This window comes from Lepidochelys kempii, chromosome 5, assembly GCF_965140285.1.
Source record: "Lepidochelys kempii isolate rLepKem1 chromosome 5, rLepKem1.hap1, whole genome shotgun sequence".
In the NCBI taxonomy this organism is placed as follows: Eukaryota; Metazoa; Chordata; order Testudines; family Cheloniidae; genus Lepidochelys; species Lepidochelys kempii.
Genome location: NC_136384.1, coordinates 9,968,694 through 9,995,775, shown reverse-complemented (window position 1 = coordinate 9,995,775; position 27,082 = coordinate 9,968,694). Strand labels below are relative to the sequence as shown.

The 27,082-nt window shown below is 40.8% G+C and overlaps 1 protein-coding gene across 6 annotated transcripts in view; it reads right to left on the bottom strand.

Moving 5' to 3' along the window:
• PIK3C3 (phosphatidylinositol 3-kinase catalytic subunit type 3) overlaps positions 1-27,082 on the bottom strand; it is a 137,258-nt gene that overhangs the window by 9,232 nt on the left and 100,944 nt on the right. For 3 of the 6 annotated variants that reach the window (XM_073343431.2, XM_073343433.2, XM_073343436.1), the window contains one exon: positions 25,194-25,284. In XM_073343431.2, the coding sequence (XP_073199532.1) occupies positions 25,194-25,284 (91 nt within the window). Of the gene's footprint in view, positions 1-5,641; positions 5,726-15,658; positions 15,795-25,193; positions 25,285-27,082 lie in introns of those variants that run through there. The other 3 variants (XR_012158836.2, XM_073343432.2, XM_073343434.2) reach the window with 3 other exon arrangements.

Genomic DNA, 27,082 nt, shown 5'->3' with positions numbered 1-27,082 from the left:
TATAGTGTAGAATAGTATATAGGGTTAGCGTGTGTGTGTTTATAAGAATGCATACGATTCTGTTATTAATTGTAACATATCTACTTAAACTTTAAAGCAATTTAAGAACTGCTGTCAGCAATGTGTTACAAACTGGCCACTTGTAACAAATCGCTTTGCTTAGCATCATTTAAATTATATACTATTGTAGTTTGAATGCTCTTTAACTCACAATAAGGGATTGCGTCTCAGGGATTTTTGTGTTTCATTTAGGATTTTAGGTTAGACTGTATTAGGGATTATTATTTACATCAATTCATAGATATTTTGTTTTGGAAAAGAATACTGCCTGTGTCAATTACTTTATCGGAAGGATATATCCATGTCCTTTAATATTTCCTTAACAACCCTTGAAACTTATACCTCGGGAAGAACAGACGAAGTGGGCGATAGGCAGACTATTATAGCAGTGTCCCCAAATCCATTTTTCGAGGTAAAAATCTTTTTCCCAACCTCACGCAAAAGCTTGACTTATGTACATTTCATAAAGGTGAAATCAATAACTTTTCATAAATGGAGACCATCTCGTTAAGAATTGTTCAGCAGTTGTCAAGATAGCAAAATTGCAGAAGTGTCTTCCAAGCACAGACATGTCTTCCCTATATTCAAGCCTTTGTTTTAATTCAGCTGGCAACAGCTTAGCTACACTAGCAAACAGTACCTTGCTTCTCAATAGCATTGGGTGGCCAAGGAACCTAAAGTGCTTTGGGGGCATTTATTAAGCCTCACAACAGCTGGGTTAAAATGACCATTTCACAGATGTGCAGAGTGAACAACTTCGAGGCCAACATCTTCAAAGGAAGTCCCTAAAGTTAGTCACCTAAATATCTGGCCTATTTTTCTCATGTGTTGACCACCTAGTAGCTTTCATCAGTAACTGTGAGTGCTCAGCACCTCAGAAAAATCAGGGCCCTTGTACAGCTGGCATAAAATTGCCTCAGGTGGCTTATCCAAGATCATGTGAGTCCGTACACCTGAGAATAAAACCAAGGAGTCTAATACACTGTCTCTTCTAACCACTACCACTCTTAGCCCTGCTGTTTAAAATTCCCAGTAGCAATTTCACAGGGTGACTAGTCTCTGCAACAATTTGACTAATGTATGCCTACAGGGTACATTTTGAAAGGGCTAAGGTTCAGTCTCTTATTTTGCTGGTACAAATTTACCGCTTCATTTTGTGGTCCTAAAGAATGTTGTGTAACAAATATGAGCACTTGCACATCTAATTAATAGATATTAGGAGCAGAATGGATCATTGTACTCACTAGTCTTACCTCCTGCAAAACACAGGTCATAGAACCCAAGGAATTTCTGTACAAGCAAATCACTTTTTGAGCTATAAGTATATTTTTTAGAAAGGCACCGTCTTCACTTAAAGACTTCAGGAGACAGAGAAACCTCTTTGTCCCTAGGTAAGTTGTTTCAGTCATTAACTATCCTCATTATTTAAAGACTGTCTTATTTCTAGTCTGAATTTGTCCAGCTTCAGCTCTCAACCACTGGATCGCATCACACCTTTTTCTGCTAGATTAAAGAGCTGTCCATCATAAGAAATCTCTTTCCATACAGGTATTTATAGATTGTGATCAACTCATCTGTTAACCTACTCTTGGATAAGCTACATATATACTGAGTTTTTCAAGTCTCTCCCTATATGTTTGTTTGCATGACTCTGAATATTTCTGTAGCTTTTTTCTGAATCCTTGCCTATTTATCAACATCCTTTTTAAAGACTGGACCATAAGAACTGGACACAGTAGAGAGATATTACTTCCCTACTCCTACTTTATATTTCTCTGCTTATACACTCATGATCATGTTTGCCCAATTAGCTACAGCATCATACTGGGAGCTCATGTTCAGTTGATTAGCCACCATTACCCTCAAAGTCCTTTTCAGAATCACTGCACTGCAAGACACTGTTTTGCAATTTGTAAGTGTGACCTTCATTCTTTGTTAGCAGATGTATGACCTTGCATTTGGCTTTATTAAAATGCATACTGTTCAAATAAGCACTCTGTACAAACCAATATGGTCATCTGTATAACTGATCTGAGCCCATCACTATTTACCACAATAAGTGTGTCTCCTCTGCAAGCTTTATGAGCAATGATTTTATATTTTCTTTCAAATCATTGATAACAATACTGAACAACAAAGACCCAACAATTATCTGTGGTAACCCACTAGACATACCCCATTTATAGTTACTTTTTTATCTCTAGCAGCTAACCAGTTTTTAATCCATTTAACATAGGCTACATTGATTTTGTATAGTATTACTTTTTTCAATCTGAATGCCAGGCAAGACTAAGTCAATGACTTACAAAAGTTTAAGTATATTACATAAAAAGGGTTACCTTTATCAAACAAAATTCTAATCTCGTCAAAAATCAACATCAAGTTTGATAAGACCCATTTTACTTAAAATCATGTTGATTTGCATCCTTTAGGTCTTTATTGACTATCCCATATCAGTCTTTCCCTGAATTTACCCAGGACTGATTTTGTGCTAACCAGTTATAATTACCCTGGTCGTCTTTTTAAATATTGGCACGTTGGCTGTTTTCCATCCTCTGGAACACTGAAGAAGTTCCAAAAAGTGTTAAAAATCAACATCAAAAGTTCAGAGAACTCTTTGGCCAGTTCTTTTAACATTCCTGAGAGCAAGTTACCAAGTCAAAAAATATTTACTAAATATTAATTGAATAGTTGCTGTTTAGTACTTCCCCTAGTGATGGAACAGAAAATATATCACTATAAGATATGAATACATCCTTTTCCCCTCCCCCTCCACCCAATTTCCTGAAGTGCGCTAGCAACTGAATTCTGGATAGAAAATGTGGGTGTCAGAGAGCAGAAAAAGCAATCGATCTCAGAAATATAAAAGAAAGAAAAAAGTAGGCTAACAAGTAAACCTATGAGTGGGAAAAAATGTTCAAATTGTTCAGAGAAAACAAGAAAAAAAAGCAAAAACCAGATGAGCAAAATGTATGGTTTTAGCTTAATGCTGCGTCTTTCCATCAGTGTCACCCCATTGATGAAGGGGCAGCAAGACCAAAAGAATCAGAGGAAAAAACAGTTTCACCTTCATCCCAGGCATATTTATACAATTGACAATCCATCATGCACATACTGATCACAATCAAGAGCTGAAAACAAAGATCACTCACTCATTGCTCGGCACCAGAACATCCTTACAGCAGTTGGTCATTTATATGTCTATTACTTGCCTAATGCAAACATTTTTTCTAAATAAGCCTCTTATTTTTTACATTATACAGTTTCAAACTTTTACCAAGCCACTAGGATCCCTATTCAGAAAGATACTTTAAACAAGCAAGTAGTTCCCAATTGACTTCAATGAGACTAGTCATGCTTAAAGTTATACACGTGCTTAAGTACCTTCCTGAATCAGTGCAGAGATATTGTGAGGACACTTCAGCAAACATGTTAACTACATTTATCTAAGAAAAAATGAAACCCTTGCAATGCTAAACTGTGCTCTGTGCAATTCTTGTAATCAAGCACTTACTCCATCCACCTTTTAATCTGCTTGTAGAAGAATGTCCTCTTTGAGAGCCTTAAAGCTACTGATGTTAAAATGCTGTATCAGCCAAACGCTGGTAATGACGATTAAATATTTATTGCCTTTCTTGAGAGGAGACCGGCACACATTTCTGTTCAAATATACCAATTCTAGATTAAAATTAGACTGCTATTAACAGTAGGATCAAATGTTGCTGAGCACTAGATCCTTGCATGACAGATTTTCAGTGCTGCAATAAAAAAAATGACTGCTACAACCTAGGTGAGAAGGAATATCATAAAATGACAAATTATTTCTTGAGATGCAGTAGTACCAGAAGCAAGATTAATGAACATTGACGTATGGCTCTTATAACAAAACTAATACAAAGGTGTTACTTCTAATCTCTCAGTAGCAAAGTAACCCATAATTTCTCAAAGAACAGGTAGTACTGGAAAGAGATTTGGGAGTTTCAGATCAGATGATTTGGGAAATCATAAATACTTTAATTTGTGTGTTTCATATCTGAAACAGACTGGAAAAGGGCTAATGTAGTGCCCATCTTTAAAAAAGGGAAGAAGGAGGATCCGGGGAACTACAGGCCAGTCAGCCTCACCTCAGTCCCTGGAAAAATCATGGAGCAGGTCCTCAAGGAATTAATTCTGAAGCACTTAGAGGAGAGGAAAGTGATCAGGAACAGTCAGCATGGATTCACCAAGGGCAAGTCATGCCTGACTAATCTAATTGCCTTCTATGACGAAATAACTGGCTCTGTGGATGAGGGGAAAGCAGTGGACGTGTTGTTCCTTGACTTTAGCAAAGATTTTGACACGGTCTCCCACAGTATTCTTGCCAGCAAGTTAAAGAAGTTATGGGCTGGATGAATGGACTATAAGGCGGATAGAAAGTTGGCTAGATTGTCGGGCTCAACGGGTAGTGATCAATGGCTCCATGTCTAGTTGGCAGCCGGTATCAAGTGGAGTGCCCCAAGGGTCGGTCCTGGGGCAGGTTTTGTTCAATATCTTCATAAATGATCTGGAGGATGGTGTGGATTGCACCCTCAGCAAGTTTGCAGATGACACTAAAGTGAGAGGAGAGGTAGATACGCTGGAGGGTAGGGATAGGATACAGAGGGACCTAGACAAATTGGAGGATTAGGCCAAAAGAAATCTGATGAGGTTCAACAAGGACAAGTGCAGAGTCCTGCACTTAGGATGGAAGAATCCAATGCACCGCTACAGACTAGGGACCGAATGGCTCGGCAGCAGTTCTGCAGAAAAGGACCTGGGGTTACAGTGGACGAGAAGCTGGATAAGAGTCAACTGTGTGCCCTTGTTGCCAAGAAGGCCAATGGCATTTTGGGATGTATAAGTACGGGCATTGTCAGCAGATCGAGGGATGTGATCGTTCCTCTATTTGACACTGGTGAGGCCTCATCTGGAGTACTGTGTCCAGTTTTGGGCCCCACACTACAAGAAGGATGTGGAAAAATTGGAAAGCGTCCAGTGGAGGTCAACAAAAATGATTAGGGGACTGGAACACATGAGTTATGAGGAGAGGCTGAGGGAACTGGGATTGTTTAGTGTGCGGAAGAGAATAATGAGGGGGGATTTGATAGCTGCTTTCAACTACCTGAAAGGGGGTTCCAAAGAGGATGGCTCTAGACTGTTCTCAGTGGTAGCAGATGACAGAACAAGGAGTAATGGTCTCAAGTTGCAGTGGGGGAGATTTAGGTTGGATATTAGAAAAGCCTTTTTCACTAGGAAGGTGGTGAAACACTGGAATGCGTTACCAAGGGAGGTTGTGGAATCTCCTTCCTTAGAAGTTTTTAAGGTCAGGCTTGACAAAGCCCTGGCTGGGATGATTTAATTGGGGATTGGTCCTGCTTTGAGCAGGGGGTTGGACTAGATGACCTCCTGAGGTCCCTTCCAACCCTGATATTCTATGATTCTATGAATAGAGTGCCTACTGCAGAGACATTAAAAACAAAGACGTTAAGCTTGTGCAACTTATATACAACCTCATTTTTGGAATTTGAAGTACACCAACATTCCTCTGTATGCTTTTAAAGTTGTTACTGGTTGGCTGTCACTCAGCAAGAGAAAGGAACATCCTCTGTTCAAAATGTACAGGATAAATCTGGTTGGATTTCTTTGCCTAGATTCCAGAGAGGTATGTTTAAAAATTCAGCTTTTCTATTGAATCAAATTAAACCTAATTCCATATAAATATTGCCTATCGTGATTTATATGTTCTAGAATGAGAAGCTTGGACAAAGATTAAAAGGTTGGATAAAAAATTGACTGACTGTCTTTTAAGGCTTCAAGTTATTGTATTATTGAGGCATCTACAGCCCAAGCCAAGGACCAGGATCCCATGGTGCCAGGCACTATACAAATACAAAACAAAAAGGGCTTAAAGTCTTCCCACTATTTAATTGTATTGTACCTTCAGTACATTAATAATAAAATTATTTTTGGTAGCACCCAGTGTGTGCTAGGAATTTTCCAAATACAGAAGAGGCACAATTCTCATCCCCAAAACAGACAATAATAGGGGGAAAGAGAACAATAGTTACGTTAATAAATACATATGATTATGACAAGAAAGCTAGACTTCAGTTACCCTCAAGCATGGCAATGGCAGTATGTTTCTTATAGTCTTCATAAGCAACTTGACTGTGGGGAGGAGACAGACCATGAGGATGAAATAAGGAAGGCCCTTTTGTGAGCAAGGGATAGCATGGATGAAGACATGGAGACAAACAGAAGAAGCTGCTCACTATTTAAATTCAATGCATGAAGGAAATGAATAAAGGGCAAAACAATATCATATCTTTGTTCTGTTTATTGCAGGCCCACCTGAACTGTGAGCTCAGCTGGCTACCGAAGAAAGTAAAAGGAAAATTGCAATATAATCCTAAAGCCACTTTGCTATGTGATCTCAACAGATAGCAGACAAAACTGGGTTAGACTTGATCAGTAAATGGTTGGGAAACATCCAAGAAACAAAAATGCCACAGGAGTTGGAATTGGAGATTTAGTAGGTGATACTCCCCTTAAAATCTTCTCTGAGCCAGTGACCCAGCACAGGGCTATGAAGCATTGCAATTCTGGACAAAGATTTGTTTTAACTGATATGTGCCAAAGCTCTTCGATATTCCATTACTGCTGCACCAAACAGGTTCCACAGCAATTGGAGAGACTGCAGATAAAGCGTCAAACAAAGCCTCTTTCTGCTTTGTCCGACAGAGAAAGCTTTCATACAATATTTGTTTTAACATGGTCTAAGCCACACTTAGTTGGAAATTCTGGGTCAACTATAGAAATGATGTCTGAGTTATTGCAATTGGGAATATTTTACCTGCAGTTCAAATGATTTGAATGTGGATAGAAGTAAACAGAGTATTGTATAACTGAATTTCAAGTGTGTTTTACAAAAGAAGTGAGAAGACATTTCACACGTCCTGCTGGTTCCATAGTCATGTAACAGTTTATTTCTTGATTCATTATGCTTATACATACTAAGCCATTAAAGTATGTTATTTGGCTAGGATTCCTTTTTCTTAGTAAGCTTAAAAATATATAGGTAATTATCAGCGAAAATCATTTACAATGCTATTGTTAAAGAAAAAAGTCTTATCTATTACCAATTTGAGGGTCGACATTGAACTTATTCTGGTTTGACTGGACTCCCTTTTAAAGCAGGCAGCACTGATCCTTAAACCAGTCAGAGAAGTTGCACATGAGCGACACACATCTCTCTCTGTTCCCCAAAGAGCTAACCTCTGCAGCACTGCTAGCCTGAGCTGAGGTGTAGGCTAGAAATGTAATTATTTTCTCCAGATTCATTAAAAAAAAAATCTCTAAGGCAGCATAGGACGGCTAGCCGTTTATTAACAAACAATATAAAGGATTGACTGCACATAAATATTCGCCAAAAGCCTGAGATAAAAGATTGGCTTTGTAGCTTGCTCAGTAGGTTAACAAATCTGAGCTCTGGGGGACAAAGAAGGGAAAACTAGTTCCAAAGCCAAACAACCCTCATGCAGTATGATCTGTTACCAGCTCCTTCTTGCAGGCATTAAATGTTCTCCAGATGAGAAACTGCCATTGATCTCATTTTGGGGCAGCATCACACAGGGAGGGAAGCGCTTGCTCAGTAAAAAGGTTCCAAACTGTTGGTGGCTTTAACTTGCAAAGCCCTAACCTTGAATGTCATATAAAAGTTCACAAAGCCAGAGCTAGTGCAGTGCTCTCAATGTACTCAACATGTTCTCTATGTACTGAATTTCAGCCGCTTGCGTGGCCGTGCAGATCAGTACCACTAGGACAGTGGGCTACCTCAAGTGTGTGTGTGTGTCTGAAAATAGTGTTCAAATGTAACATTTTAATTTTACTTTTTTGGGGGTGGGGGGGGTGGGGGCGGGGGCTGGTCTGAATACCGTCCCACAAGTGCTGATCATAAAAGTTCTGCCACCTGGGACTCCTTTCTTCATCTTTGTGGAAAGTTAATTTGATGCAATCGAATACAAAATGACGTGTGCTAGTTTAAATGTGTAATTTGTTTTGCTCTATGAGAAATAGGAACAATCTAGGGAATACAGAGAAAATAACAAATCCAATGCATAGTTCTTGCCCACGCCATCAAAATTTTGGGCAAGAATTGAGTATTTCCCATTGCCACAGATTTGACTTCCAGTGGTGTGCCATAGCCACTGTCTTCCCCAAATAAAGGATTAATAGATTTTTACACCAGAAGGGACCAACAAATAATCTCGTCTGAACTCCCGTACATTACAGGCCATTACATTTCACCCAGTTATTCCTATATTCAGCCTAATAACTTGTGTTTGACTAAAGCATACCTTTAGGAAAGAGATCCAGGTTGATTTCAAGACCTCAAGAGATAGAGAATCCACCACTTGACTTGACAGTTTGTGCCAATGGTTAATCACACTCACTGTTAAAAACCTGTGCTTGAAGTGAATTAGTAACCTGGGGGGCGACTTCAAGCCTCAAATTTTCAAGATGTTTTGCAAAACTTGAGTTAGCTCTTTAGGGCAATATGTTATCACTATTTAATGCTTATCCAAAGCTGCTTGAATGCTCCACATAGTTAAATGAGAAAAGATACCAATGTTCACATTTTCACTGAATAGTACATATGCAAGCTTTTTCCTTAAACGCTCTGATAGTTATTTCACAGACTAATTGTAAGTCAGTCATTGTGAAAGCTGACTGCTACCTGTGCCTCCAGCAAGGTTAAGTACCACTGCAGGTGTTGACTACGATTAGCTACTTAATAATTTGATCACTGGAATACAGAATTACTCATTGCAAAGTCAGCTAGTGACATTTTTAAGACACCTGTGTGCCTACAACTGAGTAACATCCTCTAGATCAGTGGTTTTCAATGGGTTTTTCATTTGCAGACCCCTACAAAATTTCAAATGGAGGTGCAGACCCCTTTGGAAATCTTAAGACATAGTCTTCAGACCCCAATGGTCCACAGACCACAGGTTGAAAACCACTGCTCTAGATCAGTGGTTCCCAAATTTGTTCTGCTGCTTGTGCAGGGAAAGCCCCTGGCGGGGTGGGCGGTTTGTTTATCTGCCGCGTCTGCAGGTTCGGCCGATCGCGGCTCCCAGTGGCCACGGTTCGCTGCTCCAGGCCAAGGGGAGCTGCTGGAAGCAGCGTGGGCTGAAGGATGTACTTGCTGCCGCTTCCAGCGGCTCACATTGGCCTGGAGCAGCAAACCGCAGCCACTGGGAGCCGCGATCGGCCGAACCTGTGGACACGGCAGGTAAACAAACTGGCCTGCCCCGCCTGGAGCTTTCCCTGCACGAGCGGCGGAACAAGTTTGGGAACCACTGCTCTAGATGAAAAAGCAGTGTGTCTTTTGATTAAGCCGTATAGTACACATGTACATACATACCAGGAGCACCATTGCTAGGACTTAAAGAAAGGCATTTGATATCAAATGCTATACAGAAACAATAATGCTTTGTGCAGGGATTTTTTCCGTTTTGCATCTAAAGTTGTTAATGACAGTCAGCATTCAGTGTTCAAGATGGAGAATCTAGTCTTAAGTTTCTGCCTTGACTCCTACCACACTTCACAGTTCCCTGAACATGGGCATTGTCTGGTTATCTCTGCTCTACAGTATTATGTCAAAATAAAAGGAGTACTTGTGGCACCTTAGAGACTCTAAGGTGCCACAAGTACTCCTTTTCTTTTTGCGAATACAGACTAACACGGCTGTTACTCTGAAATATGTCAAAATAGTTAATTCTTTCACCTATTCACATGTTTCTTGCATTCACGTGGAGAGATTTACCGAGGTGGTGTTCTGGAGAGGACCACATCTTTTGTCTTTGGGCAAAAATCCTACCATATGGAATAGACTACACTTTCTATGAAAGCATCTAGAGTTTTCTGTAAGGTTTCCTCTACAGCTGCAGTTTTTACAGAGATGGATGGAAAAATCAAATAGGTTGCTTACCTATAACTGGTTCTTTGAGATGTGTGGTCCATATCTGTATTTCACTGAGGGGTTATGTGCATGTGCCAGGAGGCAGAGTTTTTGAAAACAGTACTGTGTGGCAGTCCTCACATGTGCCCTGTGCCACTTTGTGGTCTCACCCAAGGCAATAAAGGGCACAGCGTGCTGCCGGCACCTCCTGTTCCTTCTCTACAACACAGCTGTTGAATCTACAGCAGAGGGGAAGCAGGCTGGGTCTGGAATACAGAGAGGGACCACACCTCTCGAAGAAGCTTCAGTTACAGGTAAGTAACATTGTTTTCTTTTTTGAGTGATGGTCCCTATTGTATTTCACTGAGGGTGATTAGCAAACAGTACCTATGTAGGAGGAGACTGTGGAATGGAGGACTGCTGCTCCAAACGAAGCATCAAATCATGGACTACAACATAGCGTGTGGAAGAGGTGTGCAGTGAATTCCACGTGGCTACCTTGCATATGTCTGCGAGGGGCAAATTGTGGAGTGTGGCCATAGCGGATGCTTGCACTCTGGTGGAATAGGCCCGAATCCCTTCAAGTGGGGATTGTCCCAATTACTGATAGCAACGTGTAATGCACCCTGAGACCACACTGGGAGATTCTTTGGCTGGAAATGGCTTGCCCTATCATTCTCTCCGCTATGGCAACAAAAAGCTGAGGAGATTTCCAAAAGGGTTTTGTCCTCTTAAGATAAAAAGCCAATGCCCTTCAAACATCTAATGAGTGAAGCCTTCTTTCCTCATTCGAGGCATGAGGAAGAAGGTAGGTAGTAAAAGCATGTGTTGATTGAGGTGGAATTGGGAAACCGCCTTGGGCAGGAACTTGGGGGGGAAGTCAGAGAGACCTTATCTTTATGGAAAGTGATGAAAGGTGGGCTAGCAATCATGGTTTCCAGTTCGCCAACCCTCCTAGCCAATTTAATGGTGATGAGGAAAGAGACTTTCATGGAAAGGAGAGAGTGACCATGGGGCCATAAGTTCAAAGGGGGCAGACGTCAACAAGGTCAGGACAAGGTTGAGGTCCCATAAGGGGGGAGGGGAATAGGTTGAATGGGAAGGTATTTTCATAGAAGGCCCTTCCAGAACCATTCAGTTAATGGCCGTCCACCGGCAGGTGAAAAGCGCTAATGGCAGCTGCATGCACCTTAATGGAACTGAGGGCCAGTCCCAAGTCCTTCAGATAAAGAAAATATTCCAAGAGTCGTGGGACGCCCACTGCTTCAGGGACAAGGTTCTGCCAGGTAGCCCTGGCAATGAAAAGTGTCCATTTGGCTACATACGAACATCTTGTGGACTCCTTTCTGATGCTTGAGAGAACATCTCACACTTCCAGAGAGCATTCCTGTGCTAGTGGAGTGTCCACCAAAAACCAAACCGCCAGGTGGAGTGTGCGCGGGTTAGGGTAAAAGTCTGCTATTGTTTGGGTCAGTAGCTCCGGGAGCATCCAAAGCCTGAGTGGCAGGTTCTTTGACATGCAGAGAAGTGGGAACCAATATTGGCAAGGCCAGAAAGGGGCGATCAGGATGGTTGTTGCTTTCTCCCATCTGATCTTGTGGATTATTCATAGTAGGAGGGCTGGAAGTGGGGGGTGGGGGGGAGGCATAATTTGTCTGGTCCGACCAATCGAGGACTAGGACGTCCCCTTATGATTGAGTTCCAGTCCCTCCCCTTGAACAACAACGGGTGCATTTGGTATTGTTGTGGGATGTGAAAAGATCCCTCACAGGGGTTTCCCATCAGCCAAAGATGTTCGTGATTACAGAGTCATGCAACTCCCATTTGTGGTCAATGGCAAAGTTTCTGCTGAGAGCATCAGCAATCACGTTCTGGGTGCTCGGTAGGTAGGCTGTTGTCAGAAGAATATAGCATGTGATGCACCATTCCCAAAGGTATGTAGCTTTCACACACATGGCTCAGGATCTTGTCTCCCCTTGCTTACGTAGAGGACTGTGGTGGTGTTGTCTGACATGACAAGAATGTGTCGGTCCTGGATGGTTGGTAGGAATGCCTGGCAAACTTTGCATGCTTACCAGAGTTCCAGTATGTTTATGAGCATCCTGGCCTCTCGTGTTGTTCAGGTGCCTGTGTCATGCAGTTGCACATCTGGGCACCCCAGCAAAAACAAGAACAAACATTACTTCCAGATTCCTGATTCCTACTACTGGATTGTTAATTAGTGGAAGTTAGTGAAGAACAGACAGCTTTAATGTAGTAATGTTCCCTACCAATCACAACAGATCAGCCATCTCTTAAGCTATACTAGAGCTGACTTGTGGCATGGTACTGACTTATTGGAACATCCCAAATGCAAATCAGATGCCTCACATATGTTGCTTCATTGGTATGAAGCGCTGTCTAGTGATTAGAGCAGAGAATCTCTAGAGCTTATCTATTTATCCAATGTGTGTAAGACCTAATTGCCTCACAGATGTACTAAGAGAATTAGTTATTGCTGAAGTACTTTATACTGCCTCTTACCGAGGATCTCAAAGTACAAGAGTGAAGGATTATTAATAAGTTCCTCTTTCCTGAACCAAAGGACTCCCATTGACTTCAATGGGCACTGGATCAGGCTACCAGTTCTGCCAGTGATAAATTCTGTAACCTTAAGCAAATCCCTTCACCGACCTCCATTTTCCTGTCTGTAAAACGGGGGCATATTATAGACGCAGAAAATTTCAACCTGTGAAATATCAATGAAAAAAACAAAGCCTCCCCCTTTCCCTGTTTTCTGACAAACTCTCCTACTCATCTCAAAGAAGTGCTGTGCGGATTAGTTAATATTTGCACAGGGATTTGAACATGCAAAGTGCTTTATAAGTGCCAAGCATTATTATATTCTCCAGCAAGAAAATTGCTCCACTTGAATATCACTGCCTTTCTGCACATACTTAACTACCCATACTGTAGTTAACAACTGCTTGCTGGGGGCAGGGGGACTTTTCTAACATATCCTGGCCTATAAATGAAACAATAGTGACATCTACTGTAATCAGTGGACAGTTGAAGCAGAGCTCAGTCAATTTGAGTACTGTATTCTTTAATGCTTGCTGAGTTCTGTGTGTCTCGATGAATCATTGATCCCTGATGTTTTCTAATTTAAAGGTCACATTTGCTATGAAGGACAGATACAAGCCATCTGGCTGTTCTGTTCAAAATGGGAGGCTTTTTTAAAAACTATTTTTCTAAGTGTGACAATGGTGTATGCTCCTTATATCTGGAGAATGATGCTCCACCTTTTGAGATATTGGCTTTGCAATTGGTTGCAGATTTCAATCATTATTAAAAAAAATATAGAATTGTCTCTTTTTGAAAAAAAAACACCCCACAATTAGCAATTACTGTAGCAGCTGCATTTTACTGAAAGCAAGCTGTGTTGGCAGGGAAACATAATAGGCATTTATATTATGATTACTAGTTATACAATGGCAGCGGAACATACATAGATTTTAAGGCAGTCCCTATTCTGGAAATCTTCAGATTTAGCAGAAACAGACCAAAAAAACCAAACGGGAAGATTCAGAAAAAAGGGATTCCCTTGCCCGAGGCTGGGGGGGTGGGGTGTGTGCAGCACTGCGGAAACCTGCCTTTCCTTCTCATTCTAGTTTTAATTGTGTGACATTCTGTGGGCAACTAGGGGTGGCGCATTGCGAGTGAGTTCCATGCAGAGGGATGGGGAAGCACGAAGCAGGTGCTAGTCGCTGTGACTGTTTCCTTTGTAAGTAGTGACAGGAGGAGAAGATGGGGAGACCAGAGGCAAGAAAGATTAAGGCTGCTAGTCTTCAGCTATGATCTCCAGAGCCATTTGTCACATGCTGAAGCATTTGCTATCATCAAATGCTGAGACTTCCTGCTAGTTGTAGTCAAGACTAGGAGTGCTCCCAAGGCTGCATGTTTGTTTTTGTTTTGTTTTTTGCTGGGGGTGGGGAGGGGCACTAGTCCAGTTTCATTGATTTACGTTTCCGTCGGCTAGGTGTTTCTATTCACTAAGTTTAGTTTTAGTCCTGCACAAATTTGAGGGGCAGCAAAACAGTTTTTTTCCCTGAGCCGGAGGAGGTTCACAGCCCTGGCATGTACTAATACATATATGGAAACAAGAATATTTTTAAAGTTGGAAAATTGGGGAAATTTTGACTTGGAAAGATCTCATTTAACTTTTTGAAGTGCTACCAACAAAATATGTAAAATTTAATTGTTTGATATTAAACATAAAACTGTCCAATTAAGTTAGCATCAGTTTGCATGCAGAGAGATCTGAACCTGAAAAAGATGGTTATTGAAAATAAATAAAAAGACAGGGCCTGACTTTCAGAAGTACTGTACATTCACATCCCCAGCTGAAGTCACTGAGAGGAGTTGGTGCTTGAAAAATCAAGTCCATATAGTTCTGTATTTGGTGTCAGGGCCGCTAATGGGGTGGTGTGACCTAATGGTCAGTCAAAAATGGAGTCAGGGCCGCAATCGGAAGTCAAGCCGAAGGTCAGAGTCAGGAGCCACACCAAGGGTCAGTGCCAGGGTAGGAATCAGGAGACACATCAAAGATTAAGACAGAATTGGAGTAAGAAGTCATGCCAAGGGTCAAGCTGCAGTCAGTCAAAAAGAGTGATAACAGGAGCGACAAGTGGGAACCAGGCAAAGAGGCAGAAAATTGATCTCAGAGGTCTGATCACCAGCAGACCTACCAACTAGTTGCTCAGAGAAGAGGTGGGACAGGAACAGGAAGCTTTATATCTAGTGGTGTCCAATCAGTAGTCTGCTGCTAGTCACCTGACTCAGCTGAGTCTCTGGGTGTAGCCTCTGGTAGTGGGGTGTTTAGCTACAGTTCCCTCATCTGACTTTGCAGTGCAGTGGTACAGAGGACAAGGCTCTCACTCAGCCAGGCCAGGGTTCAAGACCCATAGCACCTGATAATTCTTCAGTTAGTTTTCCTATCTTGGCAAACAGCGAAAGTCACAATTTGGCACTATATCTTGCTCTCTGAATAAAGAATGCAAAAGCATCTTCACAGATGAGATAGGCAGGAAGGCCTGCTCCACTTGCTCCGTCCTGTGCCATAAACCATGTCAAACAGGTGTAATCTATACTTATTTTACAGAAAGCTGTACATGACATGCTGCTATTTCCATTTTTTCTTCCCTATTCACATATTTCACAGCTATCGGACTCAAGTGATATCTGGGCAATTTGCTTTCAGTTAGATTTGAAGGTTGATTATAAACTTACATTCTGCCAGCTAGTTCCTTGAGATATAGCACATGCTTCAGGAAAAAAAGATGATTCTTTGGAGAAAGCATCCTCAATTTATAAAGAACTTGCCTTCCTGTCCAAACCTCAGCTTGCTGATATTTTCCTCTTAATTCTTTATGCTTTTGCCAGTGACAAGGAAAATACCATGTATATGGTGCTAGCAATGGTTGAGAGAGTCATAATTTTGAACCCCTGGTTTTTCAATTAAAGGCCATTTCTTGTGACAATCAAATGTTAATCTCAAAATAAGTATTTTCTGAAAAAAGTCTGCTTACATTAATTAACTTTTTTTTTTTCAAAAATATTCTGTTATTTCACTATTACCGTAGTAAAATCAAAGACTGATTTCATTCCATGGAATCTGCTTTCATGCAGCTCCTTGTCAACCGACTGTGTCACATCCTGATTTGCACGAACAGGAAAAAAAGGGACACTGTGCTCACAATTCATCTGCATACACCTACAGGGAATATAGCAAATGCACCTTCTTAGTACGTGCTTTGTTTATTCATAGAAAGGTGAAGGTGAAGTACAAGAATGAAAGGAAACTCAATCTGTAAAAAAAATGGCAGCTCAGAGTTTGTTTGTATTCTGTTTTAAATTGATTTTTATACTGTGCCATAATGATGAACATAACATCAGGGCTGAAGAAAGAAACTTTTATATTAAGAGGTGTTTTAAAAGATCTAATTCTTTTTCTTTTTTTTTTTTAAATAGAATAGAGTATTCTCAAGCTGGCGGTGGGGAGCTAAAGAAGGATTTTTGGTGAAGTCCTCACCCACAAACCAGTAATAAATAAGAGATATGAGATTGCTGATACCTTACACACATGCACTGAATACCAAGTGGATTACTGTGGTCATGTACACAATCCCAACTCCTCCCACATATACTGAGAATGTATTCTTTGTCAGGTCATATGCAAAGTTTGCAGGTTAGACTTGAACCCATAGCCATCTGGCAGCATGGTGTCTTAACTTCTCAGACATCTCTCTGGTCACAAACATGCTTGCATAACAAAATCTTTCCTTCCATCAGTGAGCTTCAGAGTCCCTGCACCCTCAATGTATTGTTCACTGGAAATGAAGAGCTGTAATATAGCCATAGGGTCACCTCCATTAGCTTTAGATAAAAGTAGAGTAATTTCAGATGTCTAAAGATAAACATGTTCCTTTGTCTTCTAGTCCCCACCATCTCTATCTATATAGACATAGTATTGTTGGAGCAATCTACACCCATTGATATTAACAGTATTACAGTTAAAAAGAAAAGGAGGACTTGTGGCACCTTAGAGACTAACAAATTTATTTGAGCATGAGCTTTCGTGAGCTACAGCTCACTTCATCGGATGCATTCAGTGGAAAATACAGTGGGGAGATTTATATACACAGAGCATATGAAACAATGGATGTTACCATACACACTGTAATGAGGGTGATCAGGTAAGGTGAGCTATTACCAGCAGGAGAGCGGGGGTGGGGGGAAACCTTTTGTAGTGATAATCAAGGTGGGCCATTTCCAGCAGTTGATAAGAACATCTGAGGAACAGTGTGAGTGTGTGTGTGCGCACGTGTGTGTGTGTGTGTGTGTGGGGGGGGGTAATTTTACTTTGTGTAATGACACATCCACTCCCAGTCTTTATTCAAGACTAAGTTAATTGTATCCAGTTTGCAAATTAATTCCAATTCAGCAGTCTCTCGTTGGAGTCTGTTTTTGAAGTTTTTTTGTTGAAGAATTACGACTTTTAGGTCTGTAATCGAGTGACCAAAGAGATTGAAGTGTTCTCCGACTGGTTTTTGAATGTTATAATTCTTGACGTCTGATTTGTGTCCATTTATTCTTTTACGTAGAGACTGTCCAGTTTGGCCAATGTACGTGGCAGAGGGGCATTGCAGGCACATGATGGCATATATCACATTGGTAGATGTGCAGGTGAAGGAGCCTCTGATAGTGTGGCTGATGTGATGAGGCCCTATTATGGTCTCCCCTGAATAGATATGTGAACACAGTTGGCAATGGGCTTTGTTGCAAGGATAGGTTCCTGGGTTAGTGTTTTTGTTGTGTGGTGTGTGGTTGCTGGAGAGTATTTGCTTCAGGTTGGGGGGCTGTCTGTAAGCAAGGACTGGCCTGTCTCCCAAGATCTGTGAGAGTGATGTGTCGTCCTTCAGGATAGATTGTAGATCCTTGATGATGCACTGGAGAGGTTTTTCCACTGAATGCATCCGATGAAGTGAGCTGTAGCTCACGAAAGCTTATGCTCAAATAAATTTGTTAGTCTCTAAGGTGCCACAAGTATTCCTTTTCTTTTTGTGGATACAGACTAACACAGCTGCTACTCTGAAACCAGTATTACAGTTGTGTCTACTGAAATACTTCAATGTTCTGGATCACTATAGCAACTGAATTCTTCATTACAATAATTAAAGCAGACAACCCTCTTCAGTAAGTGTTTCTTGCTTCAGGATAATGAGCATCAGCTTTTTAAAAAAAATACCTTCTACTTTCCTTAACCCACACACATTTCATTATAGTTTCACCACCAAAATAATTACAAAAAATATTCTTTCTCCTCTTCAAGTTTAAAAGAGGGTTAACCTAAACATTATTTCCTTGCTGAGTTTACTTCATTACTTCAGCCAACCCAGCAGATGAGCATGTTTTTCCTGTCTGAATGCAGCCCTGATGGATCACTAGCCCATCATTAAAAGTATAGCCATTGTAAAACTGAGAACAGCAGAATCTGAGTACTTCAGTACGAAATGAGAAAATGCTGGCTGTGAACTTCCATCCACATTAAGAGGCAGAGGGGATTTGTTAGATAAACAAAATGTTTTTAAATCTTCACCTCAATCTTCCATGAGAGTGAAATTATGGCTGAAATGGCTATTGACTTTACTCAGACACCAAAGGTAATTTAATTTTACAGGTCAGTCCAAAACGGATCTTTAGCTAATTTGAGTTTCTTGAAATATATATGGATTTTTTGTTTAAAGCTGTAAAAAAAAACAAAAAAAACCCCTGAAAACATCTATTTAATTCTCTTACAGTGAGGTACAGTATTATCTTGTTAAATGACTCTGAACGAACTTTTCTCTCAACCTAAGAAAGGTAAAACAGCTAGTTCCTTTTTTATTAGTATTAAAAAACTCTCATAACTGATGTCACACCGGCCACTGCATGTTTAGTAATTGTAATACAGGTATTTCCACAACAACAATCTTGTCTTAAATCTAGCAGTGATTTACACACATTCTACAGGGTACCACGATAATGTTTCTGATCCTACCTGATTTTTCATAAACTTTTAGCTAACAGTGTATAATTATTTTTCCCTTAAAGTAAAAATGAAGTCAACACACCCAGAGTATAGAATCTCTCCAAAAATCAATGTCACTGTAGCTTTGGATAAAACTATAGATTTTTTGGTAGGTCATGAAGCCAATTTCTGCCTTGAAGAGAGGAAGTAGGTTTAAATTTTTCTTAAAGATGATGGGATCCTTTTATGAAATGGAATTCTCGCACAAAATTTAGTAGTGAATTCAAACTATAAGCATTAAAATCCATGAGAAGGAATGGTTCTCTTGGCTTCTAAGCAGTAAAGTGTTTTGAACCTATAGAAATTTGTTTGAAAACCTGAATGCTGACATACAAGGATGAAAAAAAAAAAAAAAACCATGTAAGAAAAATGTGATTAATAAAGAAGTAGCAACAAAATTGAACAAATAAATTCAATCTAACAAAGGAACTTTAGTTATTCTTTTGAGAATATCAAGAGTGAATCCAGACCATAGAATCATAGAATCATAGAATATCAGGGTTGGAAGGGACCCCAGAAGGTCATCTAGTCCAACCCCCTGCTCAAAGCAGGACCAATTCCCAGTTAAATCATCCCAGCCAGGGCTTTGTCAAGCCTGACCTTAAAAACCTCTAAGGAAGGAGATTCTACCACCTCCCTAGGTAACGCATTCCAGTGTTTCACCACCCTCTTAGTGAAAAAGTTTTTCCTAATATCCAATCTAAACCTCCCCCACTGCAACTTGAGACCATTACTCCTCGTTCTGTCATCTGCTACCATTGAGAACAGTCTAGAGCCATCCTCTTTGGAACCCCCTTTCAGGTAGTTGAAAGCAGCTATAAAATCCCCCCTCATTCTTCTCTTCTGCAGGCTAAACAATCCCAGCTCCCTCAGCCTCTCCTCATAACTCATGTGTTCCAGTCCCCTAATCATTTTTGTTGCCCTTCGCTGGACTCTCTCCAATTTATCCACATCCTTCTTGAAGTGTGGGGCCCAAAACTGGACACAGTACTCCAGATGAGGCCTCACCAATGTCGAATACAGGGGAACGATCACGTCCCTCGATCTGCTCGCTATGCCCCTACTTATACATCCCAAAATGCCATTGGCCTTCTTGGCAACAAGGGCACACTGCTGACTCATATCCAGCTTCTCGTCCACTGTCACCCCTAGGTCCTTTTCCGCAGAACTGCTGCCTAGCCATTCGGTCCCTAGTCTGTAGCTGTGCATTGGGTTCTTCCGTCCTAAGTGCAGGACCCTGCACTTATCCTTATTGAACCTCATCAGATTCCTTTTGGCCCAATCTTCCAATTGGTCTAGGTCCTTCTGTATCCTATCCCTCCCCTCCAGCGTATCTACCACTCCTCCCAGTTTAGTATCATCCGCAAATTTGCTGAGAGTGCAATCCACACCATCCTCCAGATCATTTATGAAGATATTGAATAAAACCGGCCCCAGGACCGACCCCTGGGGCACTCCACTTGATACCGGCTGCCAACTAGACATGGAGCCATTGATCACTACCCGTTGAGCCCGACAATTTAGCCAGCTTTCTACCCACCTTATGGTGCATTCATCCAGCCCATACTTCCTTAACTTGCTGACAAGAATACTATGGGAGACCGTGTCAAAATCTTTGCTAAAGTCAAGAAACAATACATCCACTGCTTTCCCTTCATCCACAGAACCAGTAATCTCATCATAAAAGGCGATTAGATTAGTCAGGCATGACCTTCCCTTGGTGAATCCATGCTGGCTGTTCCTGATCACTTTCCTCTCATGCAAGTGCTTCAGGATTGATTCTTTGAGGACCTGCTCCATGATTTTTCCAGGGACTGAGGTGAGGCTGACTGGCCTGTAGTTCCCAGGATCTTCCTTCTTCCCTTTTTTAAAGATTGGCACTACATTAGCCTTTTTCCAGTCATCCGGGACTTCCCCGGTTCGCCACGAGTTTTCAAAGATAATGGCCAGTGGCTCTGCAATCACAGCCGCCAATTCCTTCAGCACTCTCGGATGCAACTCGTCCGGCCCCATGGACTTGTGCACGTCCAGCTTTTCTAAATAGTCCCTAACCGCCTCTATCTCCACAGAGGGCTGGCCATCTCTTCCGCATTTTGTGATGCCCAGCGCAGCAGTCTGGGAGCTGACCTTGTTAGTGAAAACAGAGGCAAAAAAAGCATTGAGTACATTAGCTTTTTCCACATCCTCTGTCACTAGGTTGCCTCCCTCATTCAGTAAGGGGCCCACACATTCCTTGGCTTTCTTCTTGTTGCCAACATACCTGAAGAAACCCTTCTTGTTACTCTTGACATCTCTGGCTAGCTGCAGCTCCAGGTGCGATTTGGCCCTCCTGATAACATTCCTACATGCCCGAGCAATATTTTTATACTCTTCCCTGGTCATATGTCCAACCTTCCACTTCTTGTAAGCTTCTTTTTTATGTTTAAGATCCGCTAGGATTTCACCATTAAGCCAAGTTGGTCGCCTGCCATATTTACTATTCTTTCGACTCATCGGGATGGTTTGTCCCTGTAACCTCAACAGGGATTCCTTGAAATACAGCCAGCTCTCCTGGACTCCTTTCCCCTTCAAGTTAGTCCCCCAGGGGATCCTGGCCATCCGTTCCCTGAGGGAGTCGAAGTCTGCTTTCCTGAAGTCCAGGGTCCGTATCCTGCTGCTTACCTTTGTTCCCTGCGTCAGGATCCTGAACTCAACCAACTCATGGTCACTGCCTCCCAGATTCCCATCCACTTTTGCTTCCCCCACTAATTCTACCCGGTTTGTGAGCAGCAGGTCAAGAAAAGCACCCCCCCTAGTTGGCTCCTCTAGCACTTGCGCCAGGAAATTGTCCCCTACGCTTTCCAAAAACTTCCTGGATTGTCTATGCACTGCTGTATTGCTCTCCCAGCAGATATCAGGAAAATTAAAGTCACCCATGAGAATCAGGGCATGCGATCTAGTAGCTTCCGTGAGCTGCCGGAAGAAAGCCTCATCCACCTCATCCCCCTGGTCCGGTCCATCTTACAGAACTGGTGAATACCTTGCTGTGCTGAGAAAACAGGATGACTTTAATATGCCCTGCTACCGTAGTTTTTTTTTTTTTTTTTTTTGCTTAACCAATAGTTGTAAGCACTGTATTTCCCTTCCCAACAAAGCAGCATTTTAAATGATGGAACTGATGTGCTTTTCTTTTAAAGTATTCATTAAATAGGTTGCGGGTACTGTTTCAGTTCTAGTATTTTATTGCAAGAGGAAGCAAGGAGGGAGAAACCCCAGGACAGTGCATCTTATGAAAGATGTAGATGCCAAGGTATTAATAAGGAGCAAGAATGCTATATCCTAACTGGCAAAGAACACTGGAAGATTCAGTTTGATAAAAGCAATGTCAGGAAGCTCACAAGAGAATGTCCAAGGAGAGAATGAATACTATTAAGTCAAGCAACAGTGAACTCCTGACAGAGATGAATGAGATTAAAGTAAGTGGTATGTCAGAACCTAAACGATACAGATGAGAAAAGGACCAAGACTTTTGAAATTTGGTACGACTGCCAATTATATTTCTTGATTGTTTCAGTCAATGACAAAAATACCCAAAAACCTTGCACCAGAAACCCATAGGTTCTTGAAACCAGAATCTGACTTTATATAGCCCAGTCAGAGGGAATTCACTTGGGATGTTGGAGACCTAGAGTTCAAGTCCCTGCTTTGCCTAATTCAGACCATTTGGCTACCAGCTATTCTGTGGTAAGGGTCTTTTTTTTCCCCACATCATATTTCAAAAGGTCTTTTTCTTGCTGATATGGAAGAAAAAAGTTCTGAAACCTTGATTTTTTTTTTGTGAAACAGAACTGTGCTTTTTTGACCAGCCCTACTGAAAAGAAATTGAGCAAATTCTCTGGTGTTACAGAAGAAGCCTGCAGCAGAAGTGGCATTAGAACACAAACCTCTTGGATCCTGCAAGTCCAGTGACTTCATTTAAAAAAAAAAAAAAAAATCTTTTCCTTTAATGATGCAGTGAACTTTATTCTACTTTAAAAAATTCTTTGGATAACATTGGTTATATTAAAACATGAAAAAGTTTTGTCCATTAAAAATAAAATTCTGACTCTCTCTGCATTATGGAGAACTCTCAACAGACTACTGTGTTGATAGAAAACTACTGTTGATGATGACAAATATGGAATATAAGTCCCTTTTAACATTCTCTTTATTGCATATATACCCCCTAAAGTCTTGCATAGAACTAAGGCAACAGATAACCTCCACTGTAAATCAAGGTATCAAAAAGCCAACATTTACCTACACTACCACTGTAACATAATTAGTGCTCTACCAAATTCACAGTCCATTTTGGTCAATTTCACGGTCATAGGATTTTAAAAATCGTAAATTTCATGATTTAGCTATTTAAATCTGAATTTCACTGTGTTGTAATTGGAGGGGTCCTAACCCAAAAAGGAGTTGTGGAAGGGTCGCAAGGTTATTGTAGGGGGGTTGCAGTACTGTTACCCTTACGTCTGCGCTGCTGCTGGCAGCGGTGCTGCCTTCAGAGCTGGGCGGCTGGAGAGTGGCAGCGGCTGGCCGGGAGCCCAGCTCAGAAGCCGGAGCCTCTGCCAGCAGCAGCGCAGAAGTAAGGATGGCCTGGTGTGGGACTGACACCCTTACTTCTGCGCTGCTGCCTGAAGAGCTGGGCCCTCAGTTAGCAGCCGCCACTCTCTGGCCACCCCGCTCTGAAGGAAGCAGTGCAGAAGTAATGGTGGCATGATATGGTTTTGCCACACTTACTTCTGCGTTGCTGCTGGCGGGGCGCTGCCTTCAGAGCTGGGCACCCGGCCAACAGCCGCTGATCTCTGGCCTCCCAGTTCTGAAGGCAGTGCAGAAGTAAGGGTGACAATACTGTGACCCCCCCCGGCCCCTAAAATAACCTTGTGACCCCCCCAGGCTAACATTTATATGAATAAGAATACTCCAAGGTAGAACAGTTAATGTAACTTATTTTTAAAAAAACCTCATGCTTCAGAGATTAAACCAATTTAACTAGTGGGGTGTTGACCTCTGACTGTTTCTTATGCTTCCTAACTAACCTTAAGCTCGCTAGATGCAGGATGACACTATAGCAGTATAATATTGACCAGTGTGGATAGCTTATTAGCTTGGAACACGCCTAATGGCAAGTAGGTGAACTTAAGTAACTGGATTATTATACTTGCTACGATTAGGGGCCTATTGTATTAGTGTGAAGCCTTATGGTATTAGTTATGCTAAAAATTGATTTTAATAGGAATATAATAGGCCTAAAGAGATATCCAAAGGTCAAACTCTATATACTCATTCTCAGAGGCAAACAAGTGACCACAAATGAGTACAGTATACCACAGGATTCCACAAGAAGGGTGAGTGGGAGGGGGCTTTAGCAATTGGGTTTCTATGCAGTAAGCAGAAGTTAGAGCACATTTATATATAGGAATTAAGAAATGTGTCTTGTAGTTTATTAATATTAATGACTATAGGAATGGTTATGACACTCAGAAGGCCACATATGGATAATGGAAGGGAGACAATTTTGTCATGGTCACCAAAAGTGGTCAAATATTGTTATGCATCTGAAAAGTTACCTAAATATCGGGTATAAAATATCCTGTCTAGTTCCCTATTTTTAAGTTCCTCTGGGCTCTTAATTGGTATCAACTGATCCACGGACTTCTGTGTGCTGCTCCACTTACTGATTCTTCATCCCTATGTAAGTCTTTTCTTTTAGAGTGTAAGTATGAAATGAGATTAATTATCTCTACTATGTTGGGTACATGGGTTATCTCGATAGGTTTGTGCTGTCTAGCCATTTTATGCAGTATAATTATCTAGTTTCTTTGTAAAGTTATAACTGAATCTATACAACTCTATCACAAATTACATCAATCCCTTAAAGAAAAAGAAGAGTTTCTGAGAGAAACTTGTGTAGCCTACCTTGGGAAAGAACTTGTGATAATCAATGGACATTACAAGGGTGGAAAATATCTAGTGTCATTATTTAACATGGCTACTGGGGATTAAGAGGAGACCTTCATGGGGCAGTAGTTTCTCTCACATTTAACGAACAAGAGGTTTCCTGCATCTTTCTCAGAAACATCTGGTATTTGCCACTGTCACACTGGCTACTAGACTAGATGGACCACAGTTCTTATCCAGTATGGCAATCCCTACATTCTTATGAACATAACAGATTGTATGCACGAGGTGTTGAAACTCCATCTATTTATATATATTAGTTAAACTACACTAGTCCCTCTAAATGGTAGAACCCCATTATTTGGGACAGTAGACTGGATTATGGACTAATATGTGTACAATAGCGAATATTCTTGAGTGCATTCACCTGCAAGCACAATAGGTATTTTCCATCTCTAACTTCAGTGATTCTATGAATTGCCTGAGATCCATTATCTTGGCAATGAGTAGTCCAGAGGTCATAATTACATGTAAATTGCCCTTTCTGAACTACTTAAAAACACATTATGAAGTACACAATCTGTTTACTCTATCTAATAAATAAAGTTTTGTGGTTACCTTTTTCACAGTCTTGTCAGGTTCAAGAGCAATATCTGGAATGTTTGCATCCACCATGAGGGAAAACAAGTTCAAGATCAAGTTGGAATACCTAACGAGAAGAGCAGAATAAGTAAGGAACATTTTGTGGACAACAGTCTCCTGTATTAGTCTTTTCCCTTATCTAAAATATTTCTCACACACCACCTCCAACATAGGCAATGTGAGTTGGTAATGCTCAAAAGAGATGATTTGTACATAACATATTAGTTGGGTATGTATTCTTGTTATGAATGCAATGGCCCTGCAGTTTGCTCTGTACTGAAAACTAACTTTTGTATCTCAAAAGCTAGAGCACAGATATGCTCAATATTTTTTTCCTTTTAAACATCTAAAAACATTGAGGAATATAAAACTGGAGATCTATGTAATATAGATTATAGCAGCAAATATTTCTGGAGTCAAGAACATTAATCTCTTTTGTACCTTTCTATTCCACCTGACATACAGAAGTATGCTAGATTAAAGGGACCCCAAAGTGTATTCTTTAAAACAGGGACATTCCATGCAACAGTGATATCTACTTAAATTAACAGTCTTAAAAATTGAAGTCTTTAAATTAAAAAAGATTTTTAAAGATGTTGTATGGGAGGTTGTCTAAATAGGATGAGTATGTCCCTTAACCACTTGGTTTAACCGGAGTTAAGGCTGCAGCTGCTCAGTGAATCTGTAATAACTTGCGTAAGTATGCTGCACATCTGAAACACAAAAGGTAATTTATCACCATTAAAAAAAAGCAGCCCTGTCAGAGTTCCAGTTTAACATGCTGTGGTTGGAAGTACTCATGATTTTTTTTTTAAAGACCACCATTTTGCCATTGCAGGAAATTAACTGCAAGTCACTGTTTCAGAGAATAATTTTCAAGCTGTTCAACAAACTGGAACCTTCTTTACTCTAGCCACAGAACTATTTTTCCCGCCTTTTGGAAGATGCCTTTTATAAAAGCATTTTAGGAGCTTAGAAGGTGATGGTGATGGAAAGGAAATTCAAAATAGCAAAATAATTTTAGCACAGCTTCTGAATACAAACAAGACAACAATCATATGTATTACTGTGTAAATTGTCATTTTAGTATCATACAAAAGAAGAAAGGACAGGATTAATCTCCAAAGAAAACAATCAGATCATAAAACCATATTTCTTTTTACGAACTAACAGTACCCTCTTATGGATCAAAATTTTTATGTTTTCATTGTGTGCAAACCTAAGTAGTTTGATTATATGCAGAGCTGATAATCACTGCCTACAGTTTAGGTTGCCTGACACTTTCCATTATGAGACCTATTTTATAAATTACTGAACTTTGCAAAGTTTAATCATTCAGGCTGAAGTTTTCAATGCTCAGCGTCTGCCTCAAGCTGGGTTTTTTTTTGGCAGGGGGCAGAGGAGGAAGCGGGATTTCTTGTAAACTGTTAAAACAACATTAGGGAAAGATAAGTTTTGGATATCTTAAAAAAAAAAAAAATCTAACAATCGTTATGCTGAGACGCTCTATTCCCTTTTTAAAGCCGGGCCACAATATTCAGCAGAGCAGTTGCCTGGGTGTTAGGGATGTCTCTTTTGTAATCCCCATAAAAACGTGCCCATATTTGTCCAAGTTGTAAGCCTTTGAATCATCTCAGTTCCCACATACTCAGCAGATGCCCATTAGAGTTTGGCACTCAATTCTCTGCAGGTTCTGTACTGAGCATATTCCAGCTAAGCATTGCAATTTGTCCAATGCAAAATCCCCTTTTGTGAATCTAGCCCTAAAACCAAAATATTCAGCAATTGCATTTCAAAACCCTTTTCTGTACACTGCTGTTATTTTTGCCAGTTCTCTGTTCTCAGGAATCCAACCAATCATGGAA